This window comes from Pleurodeles waltl, chromosome 4_2 (assembly GCF_031143425.1).
Source record: "Pleurodeles waltl isolate 20211129_DDA chromosome 4_2, aPleWal1.hap1.20221129, whole genome shotgun sequence".
NCBI classification, from domain to species: domain Eukaryota; kingdom Metazoa; phylum Chordata; class Amphibia; order Caudata; family Salamandridae; genus Pleurodeles; species Pleurodeles waltl.
The window spans coordinates 34,543,151-34,562,124 of record NC_090443.1 but is presented as its reverse complement, the minus strand read 5'-3'; the positions used below and the strand labels follow the sequence as shown (position 1 = coordinate 34,562,124).

Below are 18,974 nucleotides of genomic sequence, written 5' to 3'. Positions count from 1 at the left end.
GGGGGTCCTCTAAGGAGCCCCCAGGGTGCATGGAATCAAACCACAAACAGTATGGTGGTATGATTTTGACATGTTTGATACCAAACATGCCCAGGTTCTGAGTTACCATTATGCAGCTGGACACAGGTGAAATGGCTTACCCGCACTTACAAAGTCCAGTGTAATGGAGCTGGAGTTCATAGGGGCACCTCTGCTAATGCAGGGGTGCCCTCACAAACAGGTACCCGTACCCTGCCCTCTGGGCTGGAGGACCTACTATAGGAGTGACTTCCTGTGACCTGTAGTGAAAGCGTGAATGCACCTTTTCACGCAGGCTGCAATGGCAGGCCTGCAGACACATTTGGCATGGGCTCCCACAGGTGGCTTAATACATGCTGCAGCCCATGGGTGAACCCCTGGTGCTCCAATGCCCTAGGTACCCAAATACCATATACTATGGACTTATATGGGGGCACCAGTATGCCAATTGTGGGGTGTGAAAAGTCCTAAGCAACCAAATTTAGAGGGAGAAAGCACAATCACTGGGGTCCTGGTTAGCAGGATCCCAGTGAAAACAGGTAAAGCATACTGACACCAGGCGAAAGGAGGGAGTATCCATGCCAAAAAGAGGGCACTTTCCTACAGTGACGATGGACTGTGATATGGCCTCTACCGATGTAGATAACGCCCAGTCTTTTGCTTAGTACTACCACAGGCTTTATGAAGCTAGGAGAGGCTGCACGGATCTGGATATAGCTGAATCCCTTGCAGAGATACCACAACCGGCCTGGGACGGGGCAACTAAGGACGTGCTGGAAGCAGACCTTACTCTAGAGGAAGTGGTGGAGGCCATGCAGCCAGTGAAGGTACTGTGTACTAACGGTTTGCAGACAGAGCTCTATAAACGATTTGCAGCACTTCTCCATCCCAGGTTGTTGTCCCTGTTTGCAGCAGCAAGATTGGAGGGGGTACCCAGCTCCTGATCTTCATTATGCAATTATTGTGGTCATACCGAAGACTCTCCTTGCTGAATACCGAAAGTAAAATCTTGCCCCAAATTCTGGCTACTCAGAACACAGGAGTGATAATGGGCTTAGTGCACACCGCTCAGATGGGCGTCATGCCCTGGCGGGCCAGGAGACAACCTCCGAGGACTCCATCTGTGGCTGGACTATCTAGGAATGGACGAGACTCCCAAGGTGGCAATGGCACTGGACGCTGAGAAAGCATTTGACTCGATTGACTTGCGCTATCTTGTAGAGACCCTGAAGCGATTTGGCTTTGGGTCCTGGTTTCACAGCTGGTTGACCCTTTTACATCACCAACTCACGGCAGCTGTAAGAGTCAACAGAGTGGTCTCGGACACCTTTGCCTTGGGTACATGAGGGAGGCAGGGATGCCCGCTCTCGCTCCTCATTTTTGCCTTATGCTTGAAGCCACTGGTATGTTGGGTGAGATGTCTGGGAAATGTTGCGCCTTGCTCTACCTTGAGGATCCAATGCTTCAAATCCCCAAGGTCCTGTTGATATTTAGGGTGCTTTGAGACTTACTCTTGGTAAATTGGTAACACCACCTCCCCCCCACCCTTCAGCATGGGTGTTGGGCCACTGTGGGGAGTGGGGTAGGAAAAGACTGCCGCCTGACCAGGTCAGGTTTAAGGAATCTGAGTATCCACATCACCAAGGATCAGGACAGGTTGTTGGAACCGAACCTCGCCAGAGTGCTGACTGAGTTTAGTGACAACACAGACAGGTGGCAGAACCTGCCCTTGACATTTATGGGTAGAGAAGCCCTGTTTTAAATGATTACACTGCCAAAGCTGTTGTATGTCCTGCAAAAAAACACTTTGATAACTTGGGGGCCTATTTCGAGAGAATAGATAGCACGCTCCGTACTTTGCTTTTGGGCGGGGGGACGATTTTGATGTTATACTGGGTGATGAGGCCTAACCCCAACGCTATGAACCCAGTCATGGACCCTGTACTGAGACATTTGCTGTATGCAGTAGGAGGATTTTTGTCCATCCTGGTGGGGAGGGAAATGCTGGAAGGGAGGATAAGGATTGTGACGTGGTGCTGTGGGGGTCTGTTTGAGCAGATTGTGCATATCCTTTTGTTTGTAAAATCAATAAATCAATAAAATATTTTTTTTAAAGTCTTACTGTGGCACTCTCTCTTTGCCCCCACCTACAGACAGATCCAATACCTGAAAGGCACTGGAGGTATCAACAATGAGAATGGTCTACCCTACCACTTCAGACCTTTGGGGAACAGTTCCTAGTTGTTCCTTACCTCTCACAAGTTGAGTGCACTTGACCACATGCGTATGAGGATGATCAATCGTTATCTCGAACCCTGAAAAACAACAACACACACAGAGGTGTGAGATCACCCGAGTCATACAACAGCTTAACACATTCTCCTGCTCTCTTAGGCACAGCACCCACCTGATGATAAGTGCATCCAGCAACTCAGTTATTAGAGGCTCCATAAACTCAGCCATGAATAAGATTAAATGCACTGCATGCTCACTCACATGGAGACCTCAAGTTCGGCAAATCATCACTGGCGTTTAATGCGCTGATTATCAGACCTTGCTTCTTTACAAAATGGGAGTCAGGCCTTCACATTACAATACACTGCACAATAGACTAGAGTTACATAACCATCATGCACCAATGAAAAATGCACTCTGACGCAAAAGCTTGGAAGTGCCATGACCATTGCATGGCTGTGAAATAAAAGCATACAACATCTCAACAGTGAGTACTTAATCATCACCTGCTACCAAAGAACTACACCATTCACCTCAACGTTTCAATTCTACACAATTATTAATCTGTAAATAACCATCCAGACTGCCTCCGAGTATCTGCTCGCCCAAAGAGACCCGAGGCTATTACTCACCAGCAAATCACTGTCCGACACCACCCTTAAGTTCCTGAACCATTGTGCCTTCAACTATCCCATGCCTCACAAGACGCACAGAACTCTAAACCATCTGCCAACAACAAATATTTAGGAGAGCAAGAGCACTTCATTCTAGTCTGTCTGTGAACAACGTCATCTCACTAAGCACTGCATAATATGAACAGCAGTTTGTTTGGGTTCATCCCAAGACCTCATTTTAGAGAACCTGGACTTAAACTAGGTCTTTATATACAGGGTCGCACTGATTGCAAAGCGGCCAGCCATTTAGCACAAATGAACTGAGCGGCTCCATAGCCATTCAAGATCTCCCCCAGGCCCCAAGATGCCCAACCAGGGAAAGTTACTGGCTTGCTTCCTACTGGCCGATTTGTGATGATTTAAGGCAGGGAAGTGCTCTGCCTCCTGCACCTTATAGACAGGAGCTCCATCTTATCTTGATTTTACCAATTAGTAATCTATCCTACCTTGTTTTGTCATTAAATGTTGATGCCTATACTATGTTTTTTTTACTACAAATGCTAGAAAACAAAACCAAAACACAAAGGAAAATAACACTGGACGAGCCACGCACACCAGAAAGAAGAGCGTGAGCTCAATCCATTTTCGAAAACATGGGGAATAGCACTATTTGAATCAATTAGCAAAATACATGAAAGTATCGGTATTTCTAGCCTGCTGGTGTGCAGCTGGCTAGAAATACCGGGGGTTGGGGATCAAAAGAGTGATGGACATAACAAAATGCCTTGCTTAGGAACTGTGTCTAGGAAAGGAACAGAAGGGGTTGTCCTCAGACATAGCAGTGGGCAGCAACATCTTAAGAAAAACTTTTGTCTCTGGCACTTGTTAGCTTAAATCTTTATTCGTCACATCTGAGAATAAAAACCTCACAACAAAAAAGCTGAGGAGGCACAAAGCAATCAGCTGTTTGTGAATAACTACATCTCCCTCCTTAATAGCCCGATTCCACAGCCATTTCCTCTGGGTGAATAACCTAAGGCTCGCATGGCCGATACCATCAGCGTTGAATAAAAACGTGTATCTTGCATGTCATGAAGTTGAGAGTCCTAAACTGTCCCATTTCAGAGGAAAAAACGCATCTCACACCACTACAACACAGGAGACAAACTATCACATTCACTGTGAATACTTTCATCTCACGGCTTGTTGACTTAAGTCTTTTAACATGAGTTACCAGCAAATAACTGGAACTCTTTAATTCAAGGCTCTCTAACCTACTACTTCCCTGTGAATATGTGCACCTCACATCTTGAAAGCTCACAAATGCTTAACCATCTTGTCAGCACTCAAGAACATCAGAAAGAAGGGGCGTGGAACCCAAGAAGAGGTGCACAGGGGAGTGCACTCCACAATCACAGAGCCATGATTGCAAAATACTATAAAACAAATGTAGTTCCATGAAGAACTGCAGTGTACATTCAGACCAATGTTGGGGCGTGCAATTTACCACTTAAGATGAAGGACTCCTTTCACCCAGTGGCAGTTCCAAATGCTGGCCTCATCAGATACCCACCCGCAGCTCTGAATGGGAATCCCAAGGAAGGGCATCTTTTTAGTACCCTGTGCAATCAGACAAAGCACCTAGCCAGAATACCAAACAACACACATGAAAACTAATAAATACACATCACAATATAACTTTTATAGCATCAGTCAATAAACACATTAATTCAGAAAGGGTAAGGCCAGTCGTGCTCTTGAAGAGGTGGAGTCTCTGCAGACCTGGCCCCTGGCTGTGGAGAAGAGTATGTTAGATGCAGAGCACGGCAGACCCTCAGGGGCCACACCCAGAATGGAGCCCATCCGCTTTGAACACTTACCCAGGGTCTGCAGTATAATGCTCTCTAGCATGACCAGGTCTTGGGCTTGGAGCAGGTACGCCTGGGTTGAGAGGACAGGCAACGTTACTCACTGGGAGGTACTCCACGAAAAGCCTGCGCATTCCTGACAAAAGGGGGGAACCTCAATCCTGTACCAAGCACCCCAGGAGCTATCCCTTCCCTCCCAGAAATACAAGCAGCCATCTCCTCCCCCCTTAAAGAATATCCACACCCATTTTTTTTATAGAATCAACACGCAAATTGCCTGTATTTGGCAGAGATTTTACTCTTTACATTTGAATTCCAAGGGACGCTTCAGCTTCTGGGGGAGGGTAAGGATTGCAAGTCCTTCAAGTCTGAGAAGAGACAGGATTAAGTTTCACCCCCTTTGCAAGGGTTTGAATTTGACATAGGGCACAAGGAGGAGAGAAGGCGAAGCCCAGCAGACGTGGTCCCTTTGGATGAGCTCCTTGACTGTGGCTTGGGATCTGCACCATCTCCCCTCCTTAGAAACCCCTAAACTCCTTCATTCACACTCCATGTTCTTGTCAGAAATATGGTCTCTTCCATGGCGGGCACATATGGCAGAACAAGAACAGCACTCATGGAAGGCTTAAGGTTCTTCTCGCTTTCACTGCTTCTTGTGACAGTCAGGCATTTCAAAGTAACAGTTTACCAAGCCCATTAATACTGAAATAAAACATCACCAGCGCACCTGGAGGTCAAAGCCACACATCGCATTTAGACATAACTAAACATTTTTGGAAGCAGCACATTTTATTTCAGTGTTTAACAGGCTGTTTCTATGTGAAATGATCCAAGGGAAATGTGGTGGGAGAGGGCTTATATGTGCCAGGAGGGGAAAATCTTTTGGAAGCAGTGTTACTGGGAATAACAACTACTTCATGTGACGGACACTAGTTTACCCGGGCCATTTTTGTTTTCAATCCAAAAACCTTTCCTGTGCCTTCTAATTTGGGTCACTATTTTCCAAACCAGGACGTAGCAGCAATTACGACCCAGAAGTGCCTTGGTACACTGTAGGCAATCTGTCATCCGACAGGAAACAACGTGATTATTATGAAGTGTTGTAGGTGTCCACAGTTACAGTGTGGACACCCAGCGTGGGGGTGTTAATGGCTAAGAGGCTTGGAGTAAGGAATAAGTACTTACCAAGAATAATTATACTGCACTCCGATTTCTACGTTTTGCAATATCCTGCTATCTAGTACATGGAGCTGGGACTATCCTCAATTTTTAAAAGGAAAAAAAAGCTAGTGGGTGTCAACCCAGTGGCACATATGGAATCCGACCCCTTTGTTGGTGTGCATAATGCCAATCAATGCAGCATCAACTTAAGCGGTTTCATCCTCACCTAAGAAGCCAAAGTCTTTGTAATCCATTTGAGGGAAAGGGATTTGTGGTTGAGGCAAGACCCAATACATTTTCAAGAATGGCCTCTCCCACCTGTGCCTCTAGCTTTGCATGTGGATTGATACAGCTATAGCAGGCAAAAGGCATATTTTAAGCCTCAATTCGCTACAATGCATATTTGTTCTAATCACATGCTACCTAAAATTACTCCAGTGACTGCTCTTTACTGTTTTGGTTTGTCTACGGTATTCAAATGAATAACCGACGTGCTAACAGATAACAATATTTAATACAAGACACAATCCATCAAACATCCTGCCTGTAAGTTTGTTTCTGTAAATGTCGAATAACTAATCTCCCTTCATTCACTACTGAAGTATACTGTAAAGTTCTCCTGACATCTAGAGTACACGAGTTTCTTTCCTCTAGCATTTGTAATTTAGAAACGAATGCTATTAAAGCAAATAAACTGATATCCGTTACCCTCTTGCATGTGACTTAGCCTGTTGTAGAATGTAGTGACTTGTTCAAAGGCAAAGTCCACAATCCAATGAACCTCCTTAACATTATTGCAATCAAAAACTTTACTATAGTGGTGCAATCAAGCACTTCAAAATTGAAGCAGGGCTGTTCTTCTACCAAAGAAATATCCATCCTTTACAGTTATCAGTGTGGCCTGTTCAAACTGGTCAGTTATAGTCCAGAACAAATTGTTTATTTCCACCAAGGAATCTCTGACCACCCCAACAGACGCATAAGGAAGATTTTTTAAGCACAAGAGGAAAGCACAGCGCAAAGGTCACAAGCTTCATCTATGGAGGAGTAAGAATTCATTAATGGAGAAAAAAAATCAGCTGCACACTATTAACTCCTTCCACTGAGATGGCAGAAAAGACAGCAAATATTTAAAGAGCAAGTAAGGTTATGGACTGCAAAATAGAGGGTCTGAGAAACAGAGTAGCATCAGTGGAGGAGAAGAAAAAATCAATGAAGAGGTTGAAAACCCAGCAGAAGTAGATGCGTACCTCATCTGAGACTGTGTCTGACCTGCAAACCTTTAGATAGATTAGGCTCTAGGACTTATGTTGTGGATGTGCCTCTGGAATATTTACAATTCGTACACGTTGGCTTGCCGTGTCTGAGTGCTGCACATCAACTGCTAGAGTATTTCTACAAAGTTAACGTGGCAGTGTCAACAAAAACTGATATTAGAAATAGGCAAAAACTTTTTAGTCTCTCATTAGATTTACAACACAAGTCAAAGTCATAAAAGTCCAGCGACTGTTATTGATACAGTTATCCTTAAGCTTTCGCCGGAGCTCAGAATACCTGGATCCTCGGGAAAACGCACTGTTTACTTTGGGGAACCAGTTAAATGTTGTATAAGGGGCGTCTTTACATATATGGCTAAAGCCAAAACTCATATTAGTCTGTCCTTTGAAATAAAACGCAGGGAGCAACCACTAAATAGTAGGATAGTACAAAGCATTTGGTTTTGAAATAGATGCAGGCCACAATCACAAGAGAGAGCTGCAAGTTAATAAGACACCCATAAAAAAGGATCAACTTCTCACTTGTCAGTGTCAGCTTTGTAGAGCTCATAGAAGTGATGGCAGTGCATGAGACACTATTCCAGAAGAAAGGGCGATACTCCAATTTTGTTAGTGACATCTGTGAGTGAGAGACAGGAAAGTGTAGTTGCAGGCAACTGAAGGTAGTAGAATGCAAGCCACGAATGTCCATTTCTGCACCTTTGGGGCAGAGACAAACCAGATTTGCAAGCTGCGAAAAGATAAAGTTCAAAACAGCTAACATCACCCTTATGTTACTGGTATTTGTGTAGTGCACGTGGCGTCTTAGTAATTGTGGACTGTAAGGTGTGCTTTGATGCATTCTTACACACCGTCGGAGTGCTCATAATTGTGTGATCTGGGTGGCCTCTCTCACTGGTTCGGGGAAGTGGTGGAGCTCTGATTTAGCATGCAGGTGTGTTTAGGTGCTCTGTAATCCGTTATGGAAGGGGTGGGTTGTGAGAGACTGGGAAGCCTAAGGCAGAGGTGCGTTAAATGTGGTATTGAGAGCAATAGGTTGCCAGATGAAGATGATGGTCACAGTAGTGAGTATGCAGCGTTGCCGGTAGGCTGGGCGCAGGAATGTGGTGATGGGTGCATGGAAACAAGGCATCAGAATGGACAAATGGGGTACAGGCATATTAGAAAGCTCGTCAATAGTACATGTCGGTTATATTTGCGGTGGTGTGTCTAAGTGACATACTGACAGCATGTGTTTAGGTGGTGGTCTTTGTTTTGTTTTATGTGCCAAGAAATATGGATTATCCTGGCACATTTTGGTCAACTTGAGGTAGGCTGGGTACGAGAGTGAAGAGGAAAACAGGTAGAAAAGGAAATGCGAATTTTGAAGTGTGTAGTTGTTTGTGAAGCGGGTGTTTATCAGCTGGTTGGAACTCAGTGTCCTTATAAGTGTAAGTGTTCATGTGACTAATGCAAAGACAAATTACAGCTTACAGTTACTGGGTGTTTCTGGATCAAGGGTCTGAGAATGACCAGGTTTCAAGGGCTTTTACAAACTGCAGGAGTCAGCATTTTGCAGGGGTGTGCAAAGGACCATGTTAAGTGGTTTGGCGGCTGGTACAGAAATGAAAACACTACCTGTATGTTCTTTCAAAAAAAGGTGAAGTGCTTTGCATAAGCAAATTGAAGAATACATTTAGACGTGTATTTGATAAGCATATCATGCAGAAATTCAGGAAATGTTCCGTTAGTAATGCAAAGTGCCTTAAAGTGGATTTGGTGTATGACAGAGTCAGCGCACAATTTTTTTTAGCACTGTGGTGAGGTCACCTTTTGTTCTGAGGTGCAGGTGTGGGGGGCGGTGGTATTTTAAAGTTTCTACAGTCTAAGAAGTAAGCAATCACAGAGATCTAAGTAACCTTCTTATGTAGTCAAGCCATGGTGCGAACCAAGGAAATAACCGGTCAGACTTTAATGGAATGTCTGGAAAGGGAAATTTTCAAAACTATTACGAAAATGGCAGGCAGAGCCTTGACTATGGTGAAAAATTAAGGAATACCTGGGGGGTAAAAGTCCATGTGTGTGCAGGATGTGGCTATGGTGAATAATTAAGGAATATCTGAGGGGTGAGGGTCCATATGTATGCAGGATGTGGCGATGGAAGGATGCCCAGGGTAAATGTATTTTGGTCAATGATGCACTGCTGCAAAACATGATTTTCATTCTATCGAGCTTTCTTTGTTTGGAAGGCTGAAGAGGGAAGTAGGAAATTGCATGTTCTACCTCAAGCAAGCAACTTCCCAGTATATTGCGAGCTGAGGATGGGTTGTTAAGGACCTTGAGGATCATTTGTAGGATGTAATAACAGACTAAACAAGCAAGTCAAATACGATGGCTAAGGGGTGTATGTGGGATTAAGTATGTTATGGAAAGTAAGAACAGCTGCAACTATGTGGCACTCTACCGAAGAGCGGATCAAGGAAGAATATAGTAGACACAATCATGTAGAGGGATGAAAATAGTTTTGATGGCTTTGTTTCTCATTCTCGTGTAGTGATGTTGAAGTGTTAAGATGGAGTGTTTAACAATGCTGCAATCTGGCAAAGATGGCAAGGGATGCAGATCTACCAGTGCCTGGCGTGTATTTTGAGGCTGGCCCATTTAGAGGGCAGAGCAGCATGTATACATCTTACTGTTTAAATGCCTATCGGTGCATAATCAAATAAGTTTGAGGGAATCAAACAATTGGGAGCATCAGTCAAAACTTGCCTAGTAGTTATCCTACAACCCCGCAGGAAAACGGACTTTAAAGGCTGATAGAGATATTTCCTTTTGTTCAATCACTCTAAGGCACTATTTTAAATGTAATTTAATAGCACTGAGTGAAATGTATAAGAATTCTGGGAGGGGGGGCAGTGAAACACCTTACAGTCTGGTAACCAGATTGGAGAAATTCGGGATGACAGTCTTAAAGAAGAGTGACAGGACCTCACTGGTCAGAACACAGGGCTGGAGGACAAGGAACAACCATGGGGGACAATCCAAGGGAGACTCCTATCTCGTTAGAGGGAATGTAGCCCTAAGAAAGCCAAAATCTGGCAGGGGACAGATCGACAGGTATGCCAATTCAAAGAAGATCAACACATTATGTCCACCCACCCAACCAGGCATGGCCCGTTTATGCGAAGAGGGAAATCAGCATAAAGAGCTCGGCTCTGAGGAACCATTTCTTGTCAGGAAGGAACAGCGTCCAACTCTTAAATGAATATGAGGAGGGCTTAGTGTCAGATTACTCAAATAGCTCTCTGGAAGAACTACCAACCCCCTCCATTAACAGTAGAGAGAATGTACAAAAAGTGATATTTGGATGTGGACACCACGATTCCAGCGAGTGGAGAATTTTCTCTCGCAGTTAGTACCGGCACACCGAACAACATGTATTTAACGAAATACCCAAAGGATTTTCAGTCCTCTGCTATGAGGATACTAGCTGCCTACAAAAGCAGGATCCATCACCAAAGTGGACAACGATTTACTGTTAATGGCCAATGTAAAGATCCAAATAAATGGTGGACTAATCACATAACTCATGCGATGGACATTCACACCCACAATCTTTGCAGCCATGACAATTTGGGGGAGAAGGGGTATCAGGTCAAAGGAGGTAAAAGAGTGCAAACAATTTGGTAGTCCTCAGGACGAAGCGGAACATCCAGTCAGAGGACAGAGAGAGGGCAATGCTGAGTGGCTACTTACCTCGCTCCTGGTATCAGGAGGGGGGTCTTGAGGGGTGAGGCACGCGTGCGCAACCTTGATAACATGCTCCAGCTTCCGGGGCTGTTCCTCCACCTTTGCTGCCAGAAAGAGGGCTGCAGGCGCCACGGACTTGGGAAGAAAAATGGTTAAACAAAGAGACAAGTGAGAAAACAGCTTAATTTGCAGATACTCTGTTTATGAGGGCTGCCTAAAGTGCACCTTTTTCACGGAGCTGGCAGCTGCCAGAGGTATACCCTGCAATTATGGAGACAGTCGTTGCCAGTCTATAAAGAGCCAGTACCACGTGGTGCACTTTTCTCATTGAGACCCAGAGTGTTATAGGGAGGAGGCAGCTACCAGATGCGCAGTTTATCTACGGCGCTTTCAGTTGCCTGGGGTTTCATTAATGGAAAACAAAGTGCAACCAAAAATGAACTCTTTATATAAGGAACTGGTACCTGCCAAAGGTACACAGGGTCTGCCAAATGTACTTTTCATGGTAGCTGACATGAGGTATGCTCTATATTTTATGGAACTGGCAGCTACCCTAAATGATTCATTTATAGGAATCCAGAGACTTCCAGGGATGAACTCTTCAGGTACATCTGTACGACTTACCAGATGGACCGTTTACATCAGCTGCCCGTAACCAACAGGTTCGGAATCAGAGACTGCAAAATGTTGTGTTTATAGGGAGGCCCTTCTAGCTAAGGTGCTCAGTTTATAAAGTACCAGCTGTAAAACCTGTAACTGCTAGGGTTGGTATTCACAGGATGCCCGGGGCTGCCGGAAGTGCACTTTTCATTAGAGCCCACAAACCGGCAAGCGCAGAGAGCTCTCGTTCGAGTTTCTTCAGACAACAAATGAGGTAATGCAATAAGACGATATAGACACAGGAACAAGCAGAATTAAACAATAATACATTCACACCAGGAATATGCTTGAATTCCCCAAACAAGGCAGCCACAGGTTGCGGATACTTCCTGCTAAACAAATCTATTAGAGAAGTTGAAAGAGGTTCTTTTTTAGCAGTTTATGAAATACTAAATAGTTTGAGTGTGTGCATCCCACAACGGCAAAAGTTTTGCCAGATAAAGTAGGTGCCACAGCTGCTGTCTTCCAAAACTTGGGAGATTACATGGCACAATCTCTAATGTATTTCTTTCTGGTGTCTAGCTAGGTACCATGGTTCTGACTTGTAAACGTATTTAGTGTCACTCATCTGGACCTAGATGACGGTGGTTGGTTGCAGCAAGCTACACAGAGTTGGGGTGATATAATCCAGCTACCGTGCCCAAGAGACCAAACTTGCAGCAGAGAGCCGCACAGCCTGGAAGACTTTGGTAAGTTGTCCAATACGCAGATACCAAAACCAAGGACACATACAAATGCACTCCTCACGACTGACAAAGTCAGGCTGAGGAATGGTAAGTCTGGTTCTGCCTAATGAAAAGCTTATTTTAATATGGATCTTCCCAGCTAGCTTAGGGATGAACTCCAAGTAGGCCCCAGCTCACACAAACGGTACCTTCGTTTTACAACACCATCGAGGGTGAGCCACACAAGTATCCCAACCTAGAACCCCACAGACGTATGTGCCAAACACGAGAATGTACTAAAGGATCACTTACATTTCTGTGGAAGCGAGTGAAGGACTGCACCATGAAGAAGCGATGCATGTATACGATGGCAGTGTTGATCGTCAGCTGAGAGCTAGTGGCAAACAGTTAAGGTTAAATGCAAGGTAAAGAAACCAGCAGAAAAATATGCGAATGGAAAGCAAAACTAAAGAGCTAGCACCAGACGTTCAGTGAATGATTATAGGATCTCATTTTGTGATTGTCATTAGTGAACCAAAGTGACCGCCTTTGTGGAGTGTATGTCTGCTGCTCCACGGGGCAATTAATCAAGCTGCCAAAAAGAGAACTACTTACCTGTGACCGCTGCCAAATGTGCAAAGTTCAGAAACACGTTTCTCTCTAATAATGACATCAAAGCAGCTACTATCTCAAACTGTTCCACTAAGTCTTAAAACTATGGATGCCATTAGCATTTTGTTGTGATCGCCTACATGTTAGTTCAAAGGAAGATTAACACTGCAGACCCTACCTCCAGCACGAACAAGCACTACAGAAATAAAGAAGCCTTGACAACCGTTAACATGGTAAGGTTTCCAAGAACTAGACTTGACCAAAAGGCAAGATTTTACCAGCACAGTTGAAAGTTGACTTTGCCACCAAATAATGACTCTGCGCTAGAATACGTACTGACCACTCAAGTTTGCTTTGAGAAGGATCTACCTATGGTCAAATAAAAACAAAGACCTTCTTAACAATGTAAGAGGCGCCAACTCTTTAAGCCAGCAGTGAGAAAAATATATTCTACTTATAATCACTTGCTGCTCTGATCAATAACTAATAAAATCAAATCATAGGAGATAAAATACCACGACTAAGATTAATCAAAGGGAAAAAAGCAGTCTTTCATCAATTGGAGAAAACGTCCCTCCACCTAAAGCAAACCAATTAAAACGCATTTCAACTAAGAACAGCCACGAAACAAGGCTGTGTCTGTGGTCAACTACGTAAATTGCCAAAACGCCTGTTACCAACAAAAGAAGCTTTCAACACTAAACATATACTAAAGGGAAGTGAGAGAAGTACCCCAACCACCCGCGGTAAATCGTGAAAAACGACCGATGCTAAATGCAAAAAAGGTTACACTTTTTAAGTCTCTTCTGCCTAAGTTCAAACCTGAAAAGGGCTCAGGTAGCCAATTTCAACTGCGGTAAGGGGCCTTTCATCAAGTTTCAACTGATAAAAAAGGACCTCCGAGACAGTCCACTGAAAACAAATATCAGTACTTAAGCAATTCGAAAAAAAACATAGCCTATATTGAAGTGAGAGGAACACCCCATCAAATGAATGATCTTGTACTGACAGTGTAAAATGACCATGTCAAATATGAGAAAATTACACACTGCCTAAGGTCCAATGAGGAAAAAGCTTCTCTGACTAGGGTTGTACATTTATTTTCTGTGGCGGTCTGTAGAGAACTGTGGAGCAGAGCTTACAGATGCAAGTAAAAATCTTAAGTGTGCTTTTAACAATTAACTTGCACCTCCGAACAATCTTTCTTTTTAACCCGCATCCAGATTTGATTTGCCAAAGAGTTTGTTACACCCAAACAGCTTACACGATGAGCATTCATGTTTCTAACAGCCTCAGATGGAGCAGTGAACCAACGCTAGCGACCAAGTCACTCAAGGCAGCATTAGGCGTCTTCTAAGTGGTGTATGTATTATTATAGTAATATAATTGAGGCTGTAGATGAGCGGGATCGCTGTGCTAATGTTGAGATTGGGTAAATGATGGGATTAGCATTACGGGTTGAGAGTATACCCAATCTCGACATTAGCACAGCGATCCCGCTCATCTACAGCCACAATTATATTACTAACCCTAATCCTAAATTTAACTCTAAACTTTTCCCATCGCTAACCCAATTTAGGTGTTATATTTCTGAACTTTTTTCAAAACCCTTTTTTCCCAAATGTTGAAGTACAAGCATTCGTTTTTTTAAAAATGATCTATTCTAACTTTATAGTAAATACCACTGATTACATGCACGTGGCAATCCTTAGTGATAAAACTGAAGACCCGAATTTGAATTTTTTTTGTCTATTTACATAGAGGGGAGTATCCAACCATTCGCTGCACCCAGCAAGTGCCTTACATGAAGAACATTGTTTATCTGCGCCGCTCTAAATGTAAATGCACTGCTCTCAGATGCTCCCTGAACATGTCTTACACCAAAGGGGCCAAAGGCAAAGTCTAGGGAGCAGAGGTATTGATAGGTTTAACCACCACTGAAAACGCCCATAACACATACATACTACTTCAATATCGTACCACTTATAATATAGATCTCTCAGCATGGTATAGAAAAAATATATATATTTCAGCGACCCCACTGTCAGCCTCCTTTCATGTCTCCACCCACCAATTAAGCACTGGCGTTCTGATCCCCAACGCAACCCCCTCAGTGGATATGTATTTTGCCACCTCCCTTTATGTGACTAAAACACGATGTTTCGAATGCCACGCTTTCCTAATACAAACGGATTCGTTATGGGAGCTGTAATATTGGTTTCTTTCTAGTGGCAAAAAACAGTAGATCAGTTGTTCCCAACCTGTAGTCCAGGGACCCATGGGGGTCCACGACTGCTCAGAAAATTAAACAACAACAGATTAGGTCCACAGTTTTCAGTAATGACTCAGTTGGGGGTCTCACGAATTCCAATAATAATTCAGCTGGGGTTACTGAGTTCTAGTAATGATAAAGTGGGGGTCAACAGAAGTCAAAAGTTTGGGAACCACTCCAGTAGATGAGTAAAAAGAATAGCACAGGACTAGAAACATGGTCTTCCAATATGAAGCAAGGTGGCAGCTCCATGTAATACGCATGTCCTGCTTTAGACCACAAGTAAATTTGCTTTATGTATAGAACACAGTCACATTTGGCATGATGCCTTTCATCTCACTGCATTACACTGTGACAATAGGCATCAGTCAGTTTGCTGCAAAATAAAAACACTGGACACTATTTGATAAAAATGGTATTGATATATATGGCGATACGCGCTGTAATAAACAGAGGGGATGTTGTTTATTCTTCACTGCATGCAAAGTTCGACAGCACAAGGTCCTCAGGATTTGAGAGAGGGCACGAATAACCGGCACCAACGTGTGGCTCTTGTAAATTAGGATCCATGATGCAGGTTAAGCGCTGCAACAAAACCTACAGCAGAGAGAGTGGTTGGATGAACATCGTTGTAGAACACGCACTGGTAGAATGTCTCAATAGCTTTACAATTACTGGCAAAATAGTGATGGTTTACCTGCAGCCCAGCCCCTGCCCTGGTTGTGTGTATGTATCATGATTTGTAAAGGTGGTCCCGGTAAAGTAGACCCCTGGGAACCAGGCGCTATATCATAATAGTTTAGTTACATCCGCTAGTATAGAAAGCAAAGGTACTTAATAGGCAGTGGTGTTTGCGGAATGCTAGGGTTCTGGGCATCGGTCGATGGAGTGTAATGTTATTGAGCAGTGAAACGTGTCTTCTTGATTAGCGGTAGTAGATGGTTTTGCTTCTGGTTGGATGTACATAGGAGTGCGATAGATCCTAGGTTGATATCGTAAGTACGGTGTCTATATGTATTGTCAGTGGTGGGATGGAGCGGTGGCAAAAATGCAGATAGTGATATATGGAGGTGGTGCTGGCAGCAGTAGAATCCCCACCCGGAAGTGCCCACAATGACTTGTGGATGGTGGCATATGTGGTGTGGGTCCTGTGACCCTCGTAGTCATGGTTGTGAGAGGCAAGGCCGCGGTGGAACGGTTCACATCACGGCAAGAAAAGGGAGGTATCATCAGCGGTGTGAACCCTAGAGATTATCGTAGAAATTAGGCCTCAATGATTATGGCAGAGAAGTAGTATTCAAAAAAGTATTGTAGCAGATGGAGCTGTTGGTAGCAATCTGACGGGCGTGCGACATGGCGAAAAAATAAATTATGTTAAGCTAAGGGGCAAATACTGAAACAGTGGCGTAAGCTCTGGGTATGTGATGGCACGAACATGTCGGAGAAGGCTCGTCCATGTGGTGAGAAAACCCGTGGGTCAAGAGGGCCCTGGTGCGGGCCCCGTAGGTACCCTGAAGGATACACATTGAGCCGCTGACCCATGTCCTGCAGCAGATTGGCCGCCTGTTGCCGGTAGCCCAACTCTTTATCAGCGTCGAGCCCTGCTCGGCGGGACGGGCTCTGTTGCAGCTGCTCCCGGCTGTAATACCAACGGCTACCCTCCATCTTGAAACTGGAGCACAGCGCGCATGCCCAAATCGCGCAAACCCCTGTACTTCCGGCTCAGGGCGGAAATTACGTAATACCATTTCCGGTCCAAAGAGCCTCACAACCGTGTTTACTTCCGTCTTGTTAACTGTTTTTTTTTTTTTTGCAGGACCTCTTCCGGCGCAGGAACATGTGACGTAAACGCTCTTTGGGCGCGCGCAGTACCGTCTTCTCTGGAGGCTACTTTTGAGGCCCGCGGTTCGGCGTGCGCACATTTTTGGGTCGAGCATAGAGCTGCTCTTCTCGACATTTTGTAATCTATTCTGAGGGGTTTAACCACGCCTATCACTTCCACTCGTTCCTGGATCTGCCTTTAAAAAATCCCATGATGTCATTGCTTAATGCTTTATTTTTCTCCTGCCAGTTTCGTTTTAGCTTTGGAGACTGACGGGTTTACATGGATTATTGCACGATCGGCAAGATATTCTCGTGTTGGCGCACGATTTTTAGGTTGAGCACGCAAGTTCTTTGACCTGTGGTAAGAATTGAATGAGGTAACCACGACCACCTCACGCCCAGCACTTTTACTCGTTTGTGGGGTTGCTTTCTAAAATCACTTGGTACTATTGGTTAATGCTTTAGTTTGCCCCGCCGTGGGGTGGTTTTGTAACTACCTTGAAGACTCACCCTGTTACATGGATAATTGCACAATTGCTGATACCCTTGATTATGAGCAAACTTATTTTCCCTTTTGTGTCTCTCCTTTGCGTTCATGGTGCTTTGAAGCGGTTTGCTAATGTCCACTAATGTTTTACACTTCATTTTCAATTTATGTGGCAAGGAAAGTCCAGTTAGGAATTTACAACGCCAGTAGCTCTAACTCTAGCAAATGCAAGACCCATTGCATTGCAAATGCCTGTTTCTTTGCTTCGCTAATGGCAGTAAGTTGTTTCTTCGTCTTCCTTGGTTTCGGGATCTTGCTGTTTCTTTGCGATGTGGTGGGGACTTTTATTTTATTTCTTTGTAGTTTTATGTAGCACAAACTTAACACAAAGTTATTGGAGCCCTTTATTTTTTGCTTGTCATAGGTTTATGATAAAATGTTTTGAAGATTAACTCTGAAACCCAGTCTGCTGCTGGCATGATGTCCTCCATTCGAGAACCTAAAGCATAGGCGTGGGAGATCATTTCTCTCCTCGGACAGTCGATTCCAAACCTTGTAACCTCAATACCCGCTTCTGCCAAAAGCCAGCAAACCAACTGCAAGGTAGCCGTCGAAACCAATACAAACTGTTTCTGCAAAGCAATCAATAACTGCCCATGTGGTGCCTGACAGTTTTTTTTAAAATATATATATATATATCTCACTTTCTTTTAAACAATACCCATCTCTTGCAATAGATGAACAGTCCAGGTCACACTACACATAATTTACAATTGCCTGGAAATGCAGGCTAAAATATAGAATGTGAATTTAATTTTGTATGCTTCGAACTAGTAACAAACTCCATTTGAAGAAAACACTACCTGTTAAATCGAGCATTTTGAATTGACACCCTCCTGTAGGAAATCAAACACAACAGCAATTTGGCTGATAACTGTTTGCGACATAAATCTCCATTATCTGGCCATATTTCCAAAAATGTTGTCACTAAAGTGACATCCCAGAGTACCATATAACTTGGTTTCATGGGATTACAAACCAGGAAATGTTCCACAGCTGGCTAACTTTCCCGCAGGGAACGATCTTCAGAAATGGCAGAATGAAAATTATCGGCGCTGAGGAAAAAAAGTAATGACCATGAAGATTAGCACCTTGTTCATCACACCAACGAATACATCTTTGCCATGCCAAAGCATATCTCTTGCAGGCAGCGGAGGACCAAGATTATCAGATATATTAGCTTGCTGGGAAATGGCCAGCATACACAATAGTTGCCGGAAACCATCTATGCCATGAGGTTCAATTTCCTTGACAGGAGTTTGATCGGGAGTGCGCACACTAGACCCAATAACACTGGGAACCAGGATTAGGCCCTCCAGATCGAAGTCACCAGTAATATCTCCATTAACCGATGCCTCAGATGTGACAAAACCCTGAGAGTCATCACAAAGGTGGGAAAGGCATAATGAAGACTCAGAGACCCGTCTTGAAGAAAGGTGTTCATGGCTAGAGGATCTAGTCACCTATTGAACATCGGAAACTGCTTGTAGAG

The 18,974-nt window shown here is 44.0% G+C and overlaps 1 protein-coding gene across 1 annotated transcript in view; it reads right to left on the bottom strand.

The window, feature by feature from the left end:
• The window catches only part of CCNT1 (cyclin T1), a 118,195-nt gene extending 101,345 nt beyond the window's left edge, over positions 1-16,850 (bottom strand). The window contains exons 1-5 of the mRNA XM_069230505.1: positions 16,634-16,850; positions 12,540-12,621; positions 10,909-11,037; positions 4,748-4,808; positions 2,271-2,333 (exon numbers count right to left, since the gene is read on the bottom strand). Coding sequence (XP_069086606.1) covers positions 2,271-2,333; positions 4,748-4,808; positions 10,909-11,037; positions 12,540-12,621; positions 16,634-16,776 — 478 coding nt within the window. The 5' untranslated portion in view covers positions 16,777-16,850. The remainder of the gene's footprint in view (positions 1-2,270; positions 2,334-4,747; positions 4,809-10,908; positions 11,038-12,539; positions 12,622-16,633) is intronic.
• Between the last annotated feature and the right edge of the window lie 2,124 nt (positions 16,851-18,974).